The following is a 17,955-nucleotide window of genomic DNA, read 5'->3' as shown; positions in this document are numbered from 1 at the left end:
GTTGTGAACATTATGGTCACTCACATGTTCAATTAATCAGGTTGCAGTGATTCAGTATTAATTTGTTAATCAGTGCATTTCAAATAAGACTGTTCTACATTAAAGACATGCCCCCATCAGCCACCTGCTTTCACCAAGCACTTTATAGTGTTAGCATAGAACAAACAGGATAAAACACAAACAGAATATTTATAGTGTTTTATGTAAATTGACAAAAACTTTCCATGGGGTAATTGAACCTTAAAGATCGCGTCCTGGTGATTATTATTATTATTTCTTTTTTTCTCTGCAGGCCAAAGGCTGAAACTGCAGAACATCCTTCAGTCATCTACAGCCGTGTTAAGTGAGCAGCACTGGCACAAAACCCTTCTAACACCTTCTAATATTTGTAATATTTCAACACACTGGATGACTGCCAGCTTCAGAAAAAGAGACAAAGGCGGAGAAACAGACACTTTCTTTATTTTTGACCTTTTACACGCTACTGAGCTGAAAGCATAGATAGCTATAGTTAGCTCATTATAGTTAATGACATTTAATGGCTCATAACATTTAATGAAGGCTAAAGTACAAAGGTTTCCCTCTGGTGGTCTGGACAGGAAGGGCAGGGGGGATATGTTTTTTTGTTTTGTTTTGTTTTTTTGGTGGGTGGGGGGTACTAAAGTACTATTTACTAGAACATGCAACTGCTAATTTATACTATCTTTATTTTCCCAAATTGGTGTGTGAAATATCTTGACAATGATCTTGATCAACTTGATCACGAGATTATAAAGCTAAATAATTTGACTGTATCAGGTGAAGCAGATTTAAGTAACACTGCTGCTGTAGATTACAGCACATCCTGTAGCATTCATAATAATCAGCAGGCTTCTCTGTAAAGCTTTATGAGGCTCCATTTTTGAAGCAGCTGTTTCTGACATATATATTAACAGATGAACAATGAAATGACTCTTACTTTAATGAGAGTGAGCTGAAAGTGGATACACATCTCCTTGGTGGACCTGCTACTGTTGGGCCCCTGAGCAAGGCCCTTTACCCTCAATTGCTCAGTTGTCTAAAAATGAGATAAATAAATGTAAGTCACTCTGGCTAAGGGTGTCTGCTAAATGCTGGAAATGGGAACGCAAATTATGTATTGATTGTGGATGTAATTTTGTTCATTTGTTTTGTTATATAGTTTTGGATTTTCATGTTAATTTAATTTGGATTGATTTGAGTTTGATAGACATAATTTGTCATGTGATATAATGGGTGTGAAATAAAGTTTTTTATTTGTTTGTTTTTGTTTTTCACAACTTTAAATGATCTCTGGATTTTAATGCACTAGTGTATACATGATAAATTTATAGATTTTACTGAAGTCATATTGATAAGCCATGCTTTATAATACAAGAGTTACTAATGAGTTTACAATAAAAATGAATTAAATTAAAAACACTTTAAATTCTAATAACAGGTGCATATAAAATATAGTAAAACTAAGTAAATAAAACACACAGTAATTAAATAGTTGGGCTTATAGATGAAATATTTAAATTATTCCACCATATTCTAAATTATGACTATAAAAAACAGTTTCAAGTATATGTTTATTCTGTATATAAATATTTTGATGTATAATTAATCAATCATATAGTATAACATAAACAATAAAATCTCTCAACTGAACCTATTTGTATACCTTTGATTATCCTACAGTACATAGAACGATGCTTCCCGCTATAACCAAATGGAAACTGTGATCAGGATAAATTAATAGATGAATGTTATTTATTTCACTCTGCTGTAGATTACAGTGGGATCCTCTGCATTGGAAAGCATTGGCCTACAGAAAGAGAGAGAATGATCACATTATGATCCAGTATAAGATAATTTCCAGCTCTGTTAGACTGGAGGAAACAGACCGGCTCCTCTCACCTGTAATCAGCAGCAGTGCATTTAAACCTAACACTAGTGTACTGAACCTCTCCATCCTCACAGACCGAAGCTTTCACAGCAGAACTCTCAACGTTCCCTGTATCAACTGCCCTCCGATGTACAACACTCGCATACAGAACTTCATCCTGATTGGCTGAGGCTGAATCAGATACAGTGTTGACTGGATTTGTCACTGCTATGTTGGCATAAAGATTATCCTGAGGTGGGGAACATGACATTACTGAGACAAACGTGTGAAAATGCTGAACATTTAAACCACAGCACGGCTGGGTTCTGCATTACTATTCGTAATCTTTACAACAGCATCTCTGACAGTAGCACAGCTGCAAATTACAGCTTTATATTAATACACTCATTCTAATGATTTTCACAGAGACGTGCACAGCAGATGTACCAAATAAACAGATTAAATAATCCTTTGTAACAGTCAGAGGTAAATCACTAACTTTAAGTGTTCTGACATTTCCAGGAAGAGGGATGACTGTGACAGTGTTCCACTTGACTGTGGCTCCTCTAACAAGGAACTTGTTTTATGTCAGAATGTCTAAACACTTAAAGTTAGTGGTTTACCTCTGACTGTTACAAAGGATTATTTGATCTGTTTATGTGGAGCATCTTCTGTACACATCTCTGTGAAAATCATTAGAATGAGTGCATTAATATAATATAATGCACTCATCCTTAATATAATACACTCATCCTTATGTTTACATTTCTATCGAAAAGATACTGTACACATAAAGAGACTCATACAGCAGATGCTCGACTTAAACAGACTAAAAAAAAACAGAATGATCATTGATATGGTTAAGTTTTCTGTAAGGAGATGTAGAATTTTGTCTCATTAACATCAAGAGAGAATAAAGAGAATAAAGAATGAGTTTATAGCTGCTTAACTTAAGTGAGAAGAGGGAGTGAATTATGTCATGGATGTTCCTCAACATTACCAAAATTATTAGCACATAACAGTTTGAATGTGGCTTAAAGGATATACAAATACACTTCCCAAAAGTGTACATTTATTTACCTCTTTAAAACTTTGATCTGGTCTTGATCTAATACTTGTCTTTTTTCTGTTAAAACAAAGAAACAACAAAATATCAACAATGACTGCCCCAGCACACACTAAACGTTTGGCTAAAAGCCCTTACCCTCAAAAATATATGTGATTCTTCTACAAAATGTTTCCACAAAGATGGAAGCACACAATTGTTTAAAATGTCTCTGTATGCTGTAACATTACAATCGAAATCCACCAGAATTAAGAGGCTCAAGCAATGTCCCAGTATGACAATTTCCCTACGATCAAAGCCCCTGAGCTCCAATAAGACATGGTGTGGAGGGTAAGGTTGCAATGAAGAAATTGAGTGTCCTTCACTAAGCCCTGACTCTGACTTAACACCACTGAACACCTTTGGGAGGCACTGGAACTGGAGTCTCCTCAACATCAGTCTGAACTCACTAATGTTCTTGTAGCTTAAAGAAAACAAATCTAGTGGAAAGCCTTTTGGTAGAGAAGAGTGTATCTGATTATTACACAAAGGAGGTAATGAATTTGGAATCTGCAACAGGAGTGTTTACTGGAAAAATACATTCGAACACACAGATCTGTACTCTATTTTTTTTTATTTTTTTTTATAATAAGTTGAAAATATTCTGTAATGTCTTACCTTATAGACAAGAAGGTGACAGTTAGACAAATACACACAAACAGAAAAACGCCAAGACCTGCGTACACACCTGAGCTCAGGGGGTCTGTGTGGATGACAATGTAATAAAGAATCAGTGTTAAATATTTATCAGTTTGTTTCTCATTAATAGATTTACATCATCACCCTCACCATTAATAGTGACAGACACTGCAGCTGATCTCTCAGAGCCGTGTTTATTCTGAGCCTCACAGTTATACTGTCCACTCTGTACAGCTCTGTAACTCTGACCAGATCCTAGAGGTGATGATTCATTCACCTTAAACCAGGTGTAGTTCCGTACAGGTGGGTTAGCATCACTGCTACAGGTCAGAGTCACTGAACTGTCCTCCACTATATCACCAGATGAACTGAATGACACTGCAATGTTCTTTGGAGGATCTAAACTTGGCAGGATGATAACACTTTAAAGTAAATCCGTAATAGTTTTAACGCTAATTGGCTGAGAGGAAATGTTCAGTTTTAACTTACACAGAACATTCAGAGTCACACTGTTGGAGTACTGATGTCCTACTTCATTACTGCACTTGCACTTGTACTCTCCACTGTCCTCAGAGCTGATCTTGGAGATGATGTAGGTCTTTTCCATTCCTACTGATGTCTTCCCCTTAAACCAGGTGTAGTTCTGCAGAAGTGGGTTAGCATCACTTTTGCAGGTCAGAGTCACTGGACTGTTCTCTACTATATCACCAGAAGGACTGATAGAAACTGAGACGTTCTTTGGAGGATCTAAAATGGACAGGAAGATAACATTCATTCATTCATTAATTTTCTGCCGCTTATCCGAACTACCTCGGGTCACGGGGAGCCTGTGCCTATCTCAGTCATCATTGGGCATCAAGGCAGGATACACCCTGGACGGAGTGCCTACCCATCGCAGGGCACACACACACACTCTCATTCACTCACGCAATCACACACTACAGACAAATTTCCAGAGATGCCAATCAACCTACCATGCATGTCTTTGGACCGGGGGAGGAAACCGGAGTACCCGGAGGAAACCCCCGAGGCACGGGGAGAACATACAAACTCCACATACACAAGGTGGAGGCAGGAATCGAACCCCCACCCCTGGAGGTGTGAGGCGAATGTGCTAACCACTAAGCCACTGTGCCGCCAGGAAGATAACACTTTAAAGTAAATCTGTAATAGTTTTATCTCTAATTGTCTGTGAGGAAATCTTCAGCTTTAACTTACACAGAACATTCAGAGTCACACTGTTAGAGTACTGATGTCCAACTTTATTACTGCACTTGCACTTGTACTCTCCACTGTCCTCAGAGCTGATCTTGGAGATGTTGTAGGTCTTTTCATTTCCTACCAATGTCATCCCCTTGAACCAGGTGTAGTTCTGCAGAAGTGGGTTAGCATCACTCTTGCAGGCCAGAGTCACTGGACTGTTCTCTACTATATCACCAGAAGGACTGATAGAAACTGAGACGTTCTTTGGAGGATCTAAAATGGACAGGAAGATAACACATTAAAGTAAATCAGTAATAGTTTTATCTCCAATTGTCTGTGAGGAAATCTTCAGCTTTAACTTACACAGAACATTCAGAGTCACACTGTTGGAGTACTGATGTCCGACTTCATTACTGCACTTGCACTTGTACTCTCCACTGTCCTCAGAGCTAATCTTGGAGATGTTGTAGGTCTTTTCATTTCCTACCGATGTCTTCCCCTTAAACCAGGTGTAGTTCTGCAGAAGTGGGTTAGCATCACTTTTGCAGGTCAGAGTCACTGGACTGTTCTCTACTATATCACCAGAAGGACTGATAGAAACTGAGACGTTCTTTGGAGGATCTAAAATGGACAGGAAGATAACACATTAAAGTAAATCCGTAATAGTTTTATCTCCAATTGTCTGTGAGGAAATCTTCAGCTTTAACTTACACAGAACATTCAGAGTCACACTGTTGGAGTACTGATGTCCGACTTCATTACTGCACTTGCACTTGTACTCTCCACTGTCCTCAGAGCTAATCTTGGAGATGTTGTAGGTCTTTTCATTTCCTACCGATGTCTTCCCCTTAAACCAGGTGTAGTTCTGCAGAAGTGGGTTAGCATCACTCTTGCAGGTCAGAGTCACTGGACTGTTCTCTACTATATCACCAGAGGGACTGATAGAAACTGAGATGTTCTTTGGACGATCTAAAAAGGACAGGATCATAACACTTTAAAGTAAAGCTGTAATATTTTTATCTGTAATTTTTTGTCCTCAGAGCTGAACTACGTGTTTTCCAACTGATGTCATCTTCACACTAAAGAGTTCCAATATATTCTAATATTCACTCAACAATTGCTTTGCCAAAAATCAGGAAAATCAAACAAATTGGCGAGCCAGCCAGGACCTGAAGAATCATACACTGTTCTGGACCATATACTAAACCCTCCATGTGAATACAACATTTCTGTCAGCAGCAGTTAGAGGTACATGTGCATGTGCTCTTCCAGCAACCCTAACCTCTGCCTGATCATCTGTCCTTATCCTCCTTGACCTTTCAGCAGCGTTTGATACAGTCAACCACAAGACTCTCTTGTCCACCCTCAGGAGTCTTGGGATTTGTGGATCAGCTTGGCAATGGTTCACTTCCTACCTGGAAAGACGCTCATATCAATTAACATGGAGGGGAGTGACATCTGCTCAGCGCAGACTCTCCACTGGTGTCCCACAGGGCTCAGTACTTGGTCCTCTTCTTTTCTCCCTGTATGCTCACTCTCTTGCTGAAGTTATTTCCTCACATTGGTTCTCTAACCATTGATATGCTGATGATACACAACTTATCTTCTCTTTAACACCCTCAGATACCACAGCTTCTGATTGGATCTCAGCATGTCTGACAGAAATATCATCATGGATGACTGCTTATCAGTTAAAGCTCAATCCTAGCAAAACTGAACTGCTGTTCATCAGGTGATTCACCCCCAGGTCATGACCTAGCTATATCCCTGCACAACAATCTGATCTGCCCTTCAGCCGCAGCTCACAACCTTGGGGTAACCATGGACCATCAAGTGTCCTTGTCCTCGCATGTTGTTAATGTGACACAATCTTGTCGGTTTCTTCTCTACAACATTAGAAGTATTTGGCCATTTTTGTCCACACAGGCTGCTCAGGTACTTGTTCAGTCTCTTGTCATTTCAAGACAGGATTACTGCAATGCACTGCTGGCAGGTCTACCTATGAATGCAATTCGTCCTCTGCAAATGATCCAAAGTGCAGCTGCATGGCTTGTTTTCAATCTGCCTAAGTTCTCGCATATCACCCTGCTGCTGCGATCCCTCCACTGGCTTTCGGTAGCTGCACGCATCAAAACACTGATGCTGGCCTACAAAGCCACAAACAGAGCAGCTCCCTCTTACCTCAAAGCTCTCATCACTCCTCAGACTGTACACCACACCCTCCGATCTACCAGCATTGCCTGACTGGTTCCACCATCTTTCAGGGTAAGAGGGAAATATACTAAAAGACTCTTCTGTTCTGGCACCCCCTGGACCCCAGGGGTCCAGACAGCTGAGTCACTGAGTCAGTTGAGTCACATATTCTTATTTAGGAAACACTTTAACTAGCACTTCTTTCCCTATTTTTTGCATTTAAAAAAAAAATAAATAAGTAAGTAAACAAACTTTGAAACTTTTTCATTGTAACTTTGAACAGTGTTTTAAACTCATGGTATCTTAAGTATGTAACCTAGTGAACCAGCAGTAATGTATCCAATGATAGAGATTTGAGAACTTATGTACGTCGCTCGGGATAAGGGCGTCTGCCAAATGCTGTAAATGTAAATGTAAAGCCAAAAGCCTCTCAGTAATGGGAAAATGACAGGAATACCCTTCAGATGGCATCTACAAGTTTTTTGCTTTCTTTATTACACCAATACTTTATATTGTTTTATTTTATAAACTTTCAGGTTATAAAATATATATATATATATATATATATATATATATATATATATATATATATATATATAATAAGAAGGTAAATAAATCTCACATCTAACTCTGAGGGTTTGATCAGGAGAGTGGAGATGTTCATATCCTCTTACAGCACAGCTATAACTGCCTGCATCCTCACTGCTGACCGACTGCAGATGGACTTCATTGCTCTTGTTGGTCTTTGTGGTTAAATTTCTGCTGTTTTTGTACCAGATGAATGTTGGATCAGTCAGATTGCAGGTGGTTTTACAGGTCAGAACAACTGATTGTCCTTCTGTCACTTCTGCAGGAGCGATCTGAAGATCAAGATCTTAAACAAGAAGAGAAACATTAAATCATGAAAGCTGTCCTGAAGCCAGTAGAGCGTCTACTTCTAAAACTCTGCTTTCAAACTGTTTTTCTATCTAATCCGATTATTTCAGCGTTATTTTCAGTGTTTATAACCTTCTCAACTTTGGAGATAAGTTAATTTTTACTAGCCCCTTGTAAGTGATCGGATCAGAAAAAACACTTTGTACTTTGACATACATTCTGACTCTCTTAATCAGGTACAAACTCCTGAAATATTTTTGAATAAAAACCTGTTAGCGATCTTTATTGATAACTGTTCATTGCATTAGAAAACAACATTTCAAAACAACTAGCAAACCAACAAGCCCACAATATTAAACAGTTACTTTAGGTATGTTTACGGATATAAAAATAAAAGAGTTCAAAATAAAATAAAAAGTGATTGGACACTTAGGATTACTTAATAATTTAATATAATATCTAATAATTTAATAAATTAACTTAATATTTAATAATTTAATCTACTCCTTGTTTTACTCTTGGAGAAAGGCAGCAAGGATTGTGTCAAAAACCAGTGACACAGATATGAAAGAGGATCACCAAGCATGGGAACAGAGGGAGAATAATTAAGCAGAACCATCTTCTTTGGATGAACCATTAAACAAGGTGCCATTTATCAACCTCAGAAATTAGAAATCAAGGTAAAATTTGCAAAACAGCATTCATAGAAAGAAAAATTTATTTCAGATGAATCCTCTTGGCACTGGGATGGATCTGATAGTGGAGTGTTTGTGTGGAAAAAGCCAAGCAAACTGCTCTAAAGGATCTATAAAGCTCAGAGGAGGCCGGGGCTGTTTGTCCTGCAGTGGTGATAGTGAGCTTGTGTTCATTGATGACTACATGGATTGTGTGTGGACACCACTACTAAGTGTTCACCTAATTTCTGTTTGAAAAGTGAGCCTTTGGCATCTGTCTTTAAAATAAATAGCATTTTCGAATGAAGTCAAAATTATGAGTGTAGTAAATAAAGTTATAAGACTGTACGTGTAGAATAAGAGTCCAAATACTTTTTGGGTTAATTATATGTAGAAAATAAGATGATTTTATTTACCTGTAACACTGAGTGTAATTCCAGGAAAACCCTGGTATCTTTCTTTCTCTTCGCCTGTTTCCATTCTGAAGCAGTATATGTTGTGTTCATCTGTTTTCTTCACAACACTCAGTCTGAGGGGGAAGTGATTCTGTACATCTGTTAAATAATTCACTCTGCCTGAGTAACCTGGTTCATTATACAGATCAGTCAACTCTTTACCCTGAGCTGGGTTTATGAACCAAAACCTCTTTGTCACTGTAAGATGTGGTGGGTGTGTGTAAGTGACGTTCATAATCACTGTAGATCCGTTTAAAGCACAGAGACTAATTTGGCTGTATTTCACACTCCATTCATTCCCAAGAGCTGCTGAAACATGATACATAAAATAGGTGATTAGAGATCATTATCCTGAACCCCATCAAACACTTAGTTTGCACACAGCTTCAATTTTCTCCTCTAGAACACCAGGTTGTAGAAATAAAAACTATTCATCATTCATTTTCTACCGCTTATCCGAACTACCTCGGGTCACTATCTCGGGCGTCATCGGGCATCAAGGCAGGATACACGCTGGACGTGCCAACCCATCACAGGGCACACACACACTCTCATTCACTCACGCACTCACACACTACGGACAGTTTTCTAGAGATGCCAATCAACCTACCATGCATGTCTTTGGACCGGGGAGAAAACCGGAGTACCCGGAGGAAAGGGGAGAACATGTAAACTCCACACACACAAGGTGGAGGTGGGAATCGAACCCCCAACCCTGGAGGTGTGAGGCGAACGTGCTAACCACTAAGCCACCATGCCCCCCACAATTCATCATGACTGGAAGAAAACTGTGTAGGAGTTTGGGTGTGTTCAGAATTCAGAATTTGTAATGTTTAATTAATATTCAAATTGAATCTGCATTATGATCTTCTATTCACACTTTATATTATGCAAGTCCACTGTCACTAACACACTTTTTTAGCTACAATATTTCATCATGGAACTCAGATTTTGGCAGGCAAATAAAATTGTTTTGTTTTTGTACACAACTCACCTTAATACTAAGATTTGCACAGACTTTTAAATTTAAATGTATTAATTTTAGAATTTATAGAATTTATTGCACACCTTAGTGCCCAAGTGCCCAAGAATTTGTGATTTTTCCCACTGGGATGAATAAAGTTTCTATCTATCTATCTATCTATCTATCTATCTATCTATCTATCTATCTGTCTGTCTGTCTGTCTGTCTGTCTGTCTGTCTGTCTATCTATCTATCTATTCTGATGGTAGCGTGAACACTGTGTGAACTCTTCACCCTCTGGGAGAAGGTGAGCTAGAGACGGCTGGCTTAGTGCTGAAGAGGTAAGATTAATTCAGATCGAGATGCTAACGATGTTTTTTCTTTGCCTTTCCTCTGTGTCCCACACCTCCACTCCTCACCGCTGCACCTTTTTCACTCACTAAATTTACAGTTGCGTGCTTCTAAAAGCTTGTAAGGACTGAAGTTTGAATGAGAGAGAAAAAGATAGAACACCTGATCTCAAAGGTGTTCGTAAAACTCACCTGTGATCATGAGGAGAAAGATTTGACAAAGCAGAGAAGATGTTTTATAGGACATCATTCTTCTATAAAGATTCTATATGCAAATAAAAACATAAAATAAAATTACACCAAGTAACAAAATCACCATACAAGATAATAAGAAGTTAAACTGAACAACGTGAGAGATGTTTATTTGTCTCCAGTGTCAGCACTTTGTAAAAGTCACAGTCAGAGGTGAAGCTTTTCTGACATTTTCAGGACAGAGGAGTTTATACTACATTGTTTCTCAGTAACATGAAAAGTTGCATTTCTTTTGTCTTTTGACTTAATGAGAGAGAAGAGAGCGAGCCTGAAGAGGGAATGACGGTTTAGAGCTGCTAGAAATGTAACCCCTAGTGGTAGGAATGTGTAATGACTGTAAACTTATTATGAAGCGTCCAATCCCACTTAATCACATCATCACTCACATCATGGAGTAATTACTGACTTAACGCTCACAAAATACTGACAGATGGAACTTAAAGTAAAATCATATAGAAGGTACATCATAAAATAGATTTAGATGCAGAGCTTAATGGCTTGTATGGATGTGTCACTCTGTGTGAAGATAAAATGATTTAAGTCAGTTAATGTTCAGGTAAGTGGTGACACAGGTGACTTTCTTGAATGTGCTCCAGGTGGAACTCATGATTCATGCGCAGTAAACAGAGGGATTTTATTTTTAGTAAGAATGTCCTGGAGATGGAGAAGCCATTTACAAAAGTGTCTAATAAACCAAATTTTCTTCTCTACTGTGTGCAACAGTAAATTAGTTCCTCTATCTTAAGAACATTTGAGATGCTCCACAAGTAGCACGCAACCATGCTTTTAAAGGGGAAGTTACCCAACATGGTGATGTGTAAATGAACGTGGACGTGCAGAAGCAAAGCAGCTTAAAATAAGTAGATTTTAGCAGCGTCCATTGTACTCTGTGTACAGTACAGTATGTGTGCATGTGTGATATCAGTTTCTTTCTTTATACTTCTGCTTTTTCTTATTCTACATTCGTTATGTCATTTACTTTAATCTATCATTCCCTTCATTATGTTTTTTCCACATTTCCTCCAGGTTGCAGTTTGCATTCTGCAAAGGAAAAAAAATCACACATGGATCTGTGGGCAGAAAATCCAGTATCCAAGGAGACCAGACTTCAAAACCCCACTAGAAATATTAAACCATCTTGCTATCTTGGGTATTCTCATTACATTTGATTCTGTGAACACTACATTTTGGGACACATGAATTCGGATCTTGGACAATATTTAGAATCAAGACAACATTTTTTGTTTCCAACACACCTGATTCAACTTATCAGAATATTAACAAAGCAAATGTGAAAGTGTTCACAGAATAAGACTCAGAATCACAGCACAAAGAAACAGGCCCAAAATATCTCAATATAATCTCATGATACCTAAATACATTTTTGTGTTAATTGATATGTAACAATTAAAATGCCTTTGTACTGTATGTTCTGCCTCCACAGTACACTTCTCCCATCGGACAGACGCTATCGTTGTCTCAGAGCCAGAACAAATAGACTCAAAAATAGCCTCTTTCCTGTTTCTCTTTCTGCACTGAACAGCTGCACTTTCTTCTGTGTTTTGCACTATTTGGCACCACTTAAAAACCATGCATCCTTGCACCACCCAAAAAACTATCATTACACTTCTGTATGTCCATCCATATTTATTCTGTTTATAATGTGTATATATATATATATATATATATATATATATATATATATATATATATATATATATATATATATATATATTCATAATGACATTCCTTTTGTACAGCTATATCTGTCATACCACTTCATACAGTATCATACTTATATAAAAACCACACTATATATACCCTTATTCAGTTATATGTACATATTACTACACCTTCTTAAATGTACCTTGCACAACGACAATAAAGTTGAATCTAATCTAATCTAACCTACATGACCCTCGTGTTCAACAGCCAAATAGCAAAGAAAGAAAAGCGTGAGTTAAAGAGTGTGTGCTTAAGATGTCTGTCTGATGATGTTTTGCATAAACACAATTTTCAGAAATTTCTGAATTAGTCACTTAAACAAGCTGCATTTTTACCACCACCACAATACATCAGAAATAACTCAGTAAAAGTTGCTGTATATAGCAACTTGATGTGAATTGAAAATATCTTGAACTCTGAACATGTGGGTTTTCAGGAAATGTAGATATTTGACTAATGAGAAAAATTAGCCATTAAATATATAAAGTTTTTTTTTCTTACCGTGACCTTTAGACATTCATGTCCAACAACTGAGCAGAAAATAGATTGTAAGGAGAAGTGTGTGTGGTTACCAAGTGTTGCTGTTGCTTCTCTTTCTGCTGATGTAGTAACTTCTGAAATAGAGCAAATACTCAGACAAAGAAAGAGAGAAAACAAACCTTTTTCTCTACTCACAGAAAATAAAATGAAAATTTTTTTTTTGTATTATTTATAGTATTAGAGAAAGAATAGCATTTTAATCAATGACAGTCTTAGAACTGCTATTTGACTCAACAGTCAAATCTTCAGCTTTCATGATGCTCTTCAGCTTCATGCTTGAATGATATCCTCTGCTCTAAAGTGCTCTTTGACACAGAATTGTCAGCACTTCCTTCTTCTTTATTAAACAACTGTGGGTTTAGTTGTTACTGTATGCTGCACTAGAAGGTTTCTAAGGTGTTGTTATGGAATTGTTCTCAGTGTGGTGAAGTCATCAGGAATACCAGGGTCTGGTCTAGTTGGCAGGAAACAAAGATGTGGATTGATTAATATTTTGTTTTCTTATAACCCATTGATGCTTTTCTTTTTTTGTGGGTGGGACTTTTTGTAAAGACAAAAACAACAGCTAACTCTGAGCTCTGTAATGACCTTAGACTGGTTGGGATATTTTCTGAATGCCTCCTTTGCATCCTTCAGTTGTGCTGGACGCTCTTTTTGTTCTCTGTTTGTGTGAATTGTGTGTTCAGCAGTTATGGAAAAGGAACTTGCACAATTGATCACTGACCTTGAGTGCCTTCTTCAGGCCTTTGTCCTCTCTGACAATCCTGTAGCAAGGTCATGTGCAGCATCTGAACATAATATTGCAGCTACAGAGACACAGTTATTGTCCCATGGTATAGAAAATGTTGACTGTTTTGCGGTGGCTCTGATGTATGTATTAATGAATGGGTTGAAAAGAGACAGGCTTACATGGGCATCCATCATTTCTCTTCCTTCACTAGGAAGGAAATTAATTATCACCCTGATGTTGAAAAAGCAATCCAGAGACCTTTATTAGAATCTTACAAGAATTGTATGGTTGCTGTCAATCATATGGCACAGTGCAGAAGGCATTTTTTTCTAGGAATGAGCAAGAGGGGAAAAGTCTCCATGAGGTTTCCTTGTTTCTGATGGATCTCATGGACAGAGTGAAATGAGTTGCACCAAAGGGGCTTACTGAATGTTGGGGTATTTATTTGTGACCAGTTTACTTTGCTAGAGAATGTAATTACCTCAAACTATATGTTTCACTCTGTGGTAATGTCACATGGGTGTGGCATATGGTGAAGGACCATCATTAGTTTTTCAGGTGTTCTTGGATTGAATGTGATTAGTACATTTTATTGTTTTTGCACAACTGGGTCTGAGATTAATAAACCAAAATTAAAGTTGCAATTTAGGGGGCCAGAGTGTGATTGGCCACATCCACTTACAGCACAGCTATAACTCATTGTGCTCAAGAGCTCATTGTGGATGGAAATCCAACAGTAGACGACATCTACCAGTCAACATCAACAGAACTGAGGTAGAGCGAGTCTCCAGCTTTAAGTTCCTGGGAGTTCACATCTCTGAGGATCTGTCCTGGCAGCATTACACTTCAGCTCTGATTAAAAAAGCACAACGCCTGTACTTCTTGAGAAGTCTCATCTGTCCCCAAGGATTTTAACGAGTTTCTACCGCTGCACCATCAAAAGCAGCCTGACCAACTCCATCACCTTATGGTACGGAGGTCTACTGTGTGTGAACGTAAAGCCCTGCAAAGGGTGGTCAAAACCGCCCAACGCATCACTGGCACCCAACTACCTGCCATTGAACACATTCACCACAGCAGATGTCTGCGCAGAGCTCACAACATTATCAAGGACTCTTTTCTTAAAAGTAATCTTTTCTGCTTTAGCCAGCCATTGTCATGCAACTTCTCACAAGTTTTGCATGTCTTTAAGCTTCTTCCATCCCATGAGCATTGGCATCCTTGGCTGTTCGAGCCATAGTAGTTTTTGCATTCTTTACACTTCAGACAGACACATGGAATGGTTTCTTCCATCTCTATCAGTATCACTTTAGGGTACTTATCCCTACATCCCCCACAGCATGTTATTGTCAGGATCCAGCCCGGACTTTGGCCACGTGCACGTGTCTGCCCCACCCTTGTCGCTTCCTCCCCACCTCTGCACACCTGTTCCTCATGTCTAATTGTCATGTGTATATAATCCTTGTCATCAGTTGTCGATCTCATATGTCGTCCCGTGTCTAGTCTGGTCATCGTGTCTTTGTCCCTGTTTTGTGTTTTTTTAGTTAATAATTTCAATTTATTTGACGATATCCTGCATTTGGGTCTGTTTTTATCCCCACGTCCTTGACAGAAGGATTCCGCCACTTTAAGACCCAGCAGGATAGCTTTAGCCTGGACCGGCTCTGTGGGAGCATTTTTTTTTTTTTTCATGTACTGTTGTTTTTGTTTTGTGTGTGTGTGACATCGGTTGTTCCGGTGAGGGACGCCGCTCCGCTTCCGGTTTCCACAGGGGGACGTCGCCTCACTTCCTGCCCGCGGACAATGTCACAGCCTGGTTTTTGCCTTTTTTTTTCGGTGACCTGCTACATCGCCTGCACCTGTCCGGTGGGGGACGTCGCTTTACTTTATGGTTTCCCGTGGAGGACGCAGCTCCACTTCCTGTCCACTGGGGGTGTTGCAGGCCCATATTTCCTGCAAGGATATTTTTTGTTTATTTTTTGCTTCATGCTCCGTTCCTGCCCTTCCCCCTTTCTGGTTTTTCTGGACATGGGTCTGGCTGCGGTGTGTTGGGGTAATGCTCGGCCCTTCTGCTTGGCTGTGGACATCGCTCGGCCCTTCTGCTCGGCTGTGGACGTCGCTCGGCCCTTCGGCTCGGCTGTGGATGGTGCTCAGCGGTTCAGCTCAGCTATGGACCTCGCTCGGCCCTCTCTGGCTGAGCCACCGTGTGCCTTGCTCCCCCCACCTGCCTCCCCATGTGCCTTTCTCCACCCAGCTGCCTCGCCGTGTGCCTTGCTCCCCCCAGCTGCCTCGCCGTGTGCCTTGCTCCCCCCACCTGCCTCGCTGTGTGCCTTGCTCCCCCCACTTGCCTCGCCGTGTGCCTTGCTTCCGCCTCCTGGTCCTCGTCAGGATTGTCATTAAGATGGGATTGGCGTGTCGGGAGCCACTCCTCGAGGGGGGTATTGTCAGGATCCAACCCGGACTTTGGCCTTTGTTTATGTTCTATGTTCATGTGTCTGCCCCACCCTTGTCGCTTCCTCCCCGCCTCTGCACACCTGTTCCTCATGTCTAATTGTCGTGTGTATATAACCAAATCCTTGTCATCTGTTGTCCCGTGTCTAGTCTGGTCATCATGTCTTTGTCCCTGTTTTGTGTTTGTTTTAGTTAATAAATTCAGTTTATTTTACGCTATCCTGCATTTGGGTCTGTTTTTATCCCCGCGTCCCTGACAGTTATATTGTCATCATCTTCCCAGTGAGCCTTAAATCTCACTGCTTTCTCAATTTTCCCAATCACTTCAGTTGTGTGACTTTTGCAGAACTCACAGATTTCTAGCTGGTATAGGCTTTTATTGTCATCCATTTTTTCAGGTGTCTCCCTCTTACACCTCTTCTTTCTACACTCTTCTGCCTTTACTGAGACTGATACTTACAGGTGAAGTGGCCTGATTAGTAAATATACTAATCCTGCCTGAGTATGAATATGCTCTATATGCTGTAGTAAAGGTCACAGCTTCTGGGTTTGATCCTTGGGCCATATTAGATCTCAAAGTAAGTTTATTCCGTTGTTCTCTAGCAAAACCGTTTGTTTATCTAGTATCTCTTTTACTGTATCGATGGTCCCTACCTTTTCTTTAAATCTGCCATTCTTTACGGTTCTTTGTATGTAGACCATGTCACTGGGCTTCAAGTTGTTTGACTCTTTTGTGTTTGAGTCAGCTATTGGCATCCTGTAATTAGCATAGTCAAGACAGGGTATGATTAGTTCATCCTATGGTTTGGTTTTATTTCTAGTAAACCAGTCTTTAACTTTTGTCAATCTTACTCTACAGTTGGTTAAAAAGTCTTCTACTTCTTTCTCAGTTTTATTATGAGCATTATCTCCTCTTACGGAATAAGGGGTTCCATGATGTTTAAAGTACTGCTCTAAGCATTTCACTACAAAAGCTTCTGTTACTGTCGGGGTAGGGTAGATTACTTTCATGTTAGTGTGATTATCTACTGCCATTTTTCTTCGGTGTCATGGGTCTTAGAGGTCCTGCAAAATCTATGCCAATTTCTTTTCCCTTCTTCTTCTGTTTTAATGTGTCCATAACTGTTGCTTTGTGCTGTCATTTTTTTCCCCTACAATTCCTATGTACAGCTTTACATAGTTTTGCACGTTTATTTTGTTGACAGTGCCAGGCTGTCTTCACAGTTTGTAACCATATTTACTAGAATAGCATGTTTAGTGTCTCTGTTTCCCTCAGTTGCGTACGTTTCTGCTTGGTATGACTACTTTGGTAAACCGCTGTTGGTTTCACTTCCTTTCCTAGTTCAGCATTTTTTATACACACTTCTTTGTGTGCTATCTCTTTGCGCTTGGCTGTTACAAAACCATTTAATTTCCATGTATCTAAATGTTGATTATAAGCATCTACTACATATTCAGAGGCCGCTACAATTATGGTGTTTTTCCATCCTTTGTCTTTACAAAAGGTTAAAGCTTGCAGCAGAGCTGCTATTTCCGCTTCCTGTTTTGTGTCCTGTCACCTTTCTGAATTTGGTTTTGCCTTTATCTTTTCAAATGATTACACTTTTGACCTTGACTTCTCTGCTAGATCCATCAGTAAAAAAACCTTGGGTTTTCCTGTCTACATGGGTTTCTTTTTTTTTCTTTGACCCCTTCTTCACTCGGTATTTTAGTTGTACGTCATCACTCCCAATTCTCCCCACGTAAACTGATGGACTTTTTCTTTGTTTTTGATGAGACTCTCATTTTTTAAAGTAGTTTTCCTACGTCCACCAAGCTGCCACTGCTGGGCCCCTGAGCAAGGCCCTTAACCCTCAATTGCTCAGTTGTATAAAAATGAGATAAAATGTAAGTCGCTCTGGATAAGGGCAT

At 39.3% G+C, this 17,955-nt stretch overlaps 1 protein-coding gene across 3 annotated transcripts in view; it reads right to left on the bottom strand.

The window, feature by feature from the left end:
* Positions 1-1,298: 1,298 nt before the first annotated feature.
* LOC132839485 (B-cell receptor CD22-like) overlaps positions 1,299-17,955 on the bottom strand; it is an 88,315-nt gene continuing 71,658 nt past the window's right edge. Inside the window, exons 1-13 of one of the 3 annotated variants that reach the window (XM_060860479.1) lie at positions 12,825-12,861; positions 10,539-10,611; positions 8,995-9,342; positions 7,651-7,902; positions 5,547-5,804; positions 5,199-5,456; positions 4,851-5,108; positions 4,122-4,379; positions 3,783-4,031; positions 3,612-3,696; positions 2,969-3,014; positions 1,921-2,138; positions 1,299-1,828 (exon numbers count right to left, since the gene is read on the bottom strand). In XM_060860479.1, the coding sequence (XP_060716462.1) occupies positions 1,774-1,828; positions 1,921-2,138; positions 2,969-3,014; positions 3,612-3,696; positions 3,783-4,031; positions 4,122-4,379; positions 4,851-5,108; positions 5,199-5,456; positions 5,547-5,804; positions 7,651-7,902; positions 8,995-9,342; positions 10,539-10,596 (2,343 nt within the window). In that variant the 5' untranslated portion in view covers positions 10,597-10,611; positions 12,825-12,861 and the 3' untranslated portion in view covers positions 1,299-1,773. Of the gene's footprint in view, positions 1,829-1,920; positions 2,139-2,968; positions 3,015-3,611; positions 3,697-3,782; positions 4,032-4,121; positions 4,380-4,850; positions 5,109-5,198; positions 5,457-5,546; positions 5,805-7,650; positions 7,903-8,994; positions 9,343-10,538; positions 10,612-12,824; positions 12,862-17,955 lie in introns of those variants that run through there. The other 2 variants (XM_060860480.1, XM_060860478.1) reach the window with 2 other exon arrangements.

The sequence above is a fragment of the Tachysurus vachellii genome, chromosome 24 (genome assembly GCF_030014155.1).
Source record: "Tachysurus vachellii isolate PV-2020 chromosome 24, HZAU_Pvac_v1, whole genome shotgun sequence".
NCBI lineage: Eukaryota > Metazoa > Chordata > Actinopteri > Siluriformes > Bagridae > Tachysurus > Tachysurus vachellii.
The sequence above is the reverse complement of the archived record's forward strand: the minus strand, read 5'-3'. Positions and strand labels throughout refer to the sequence as shown.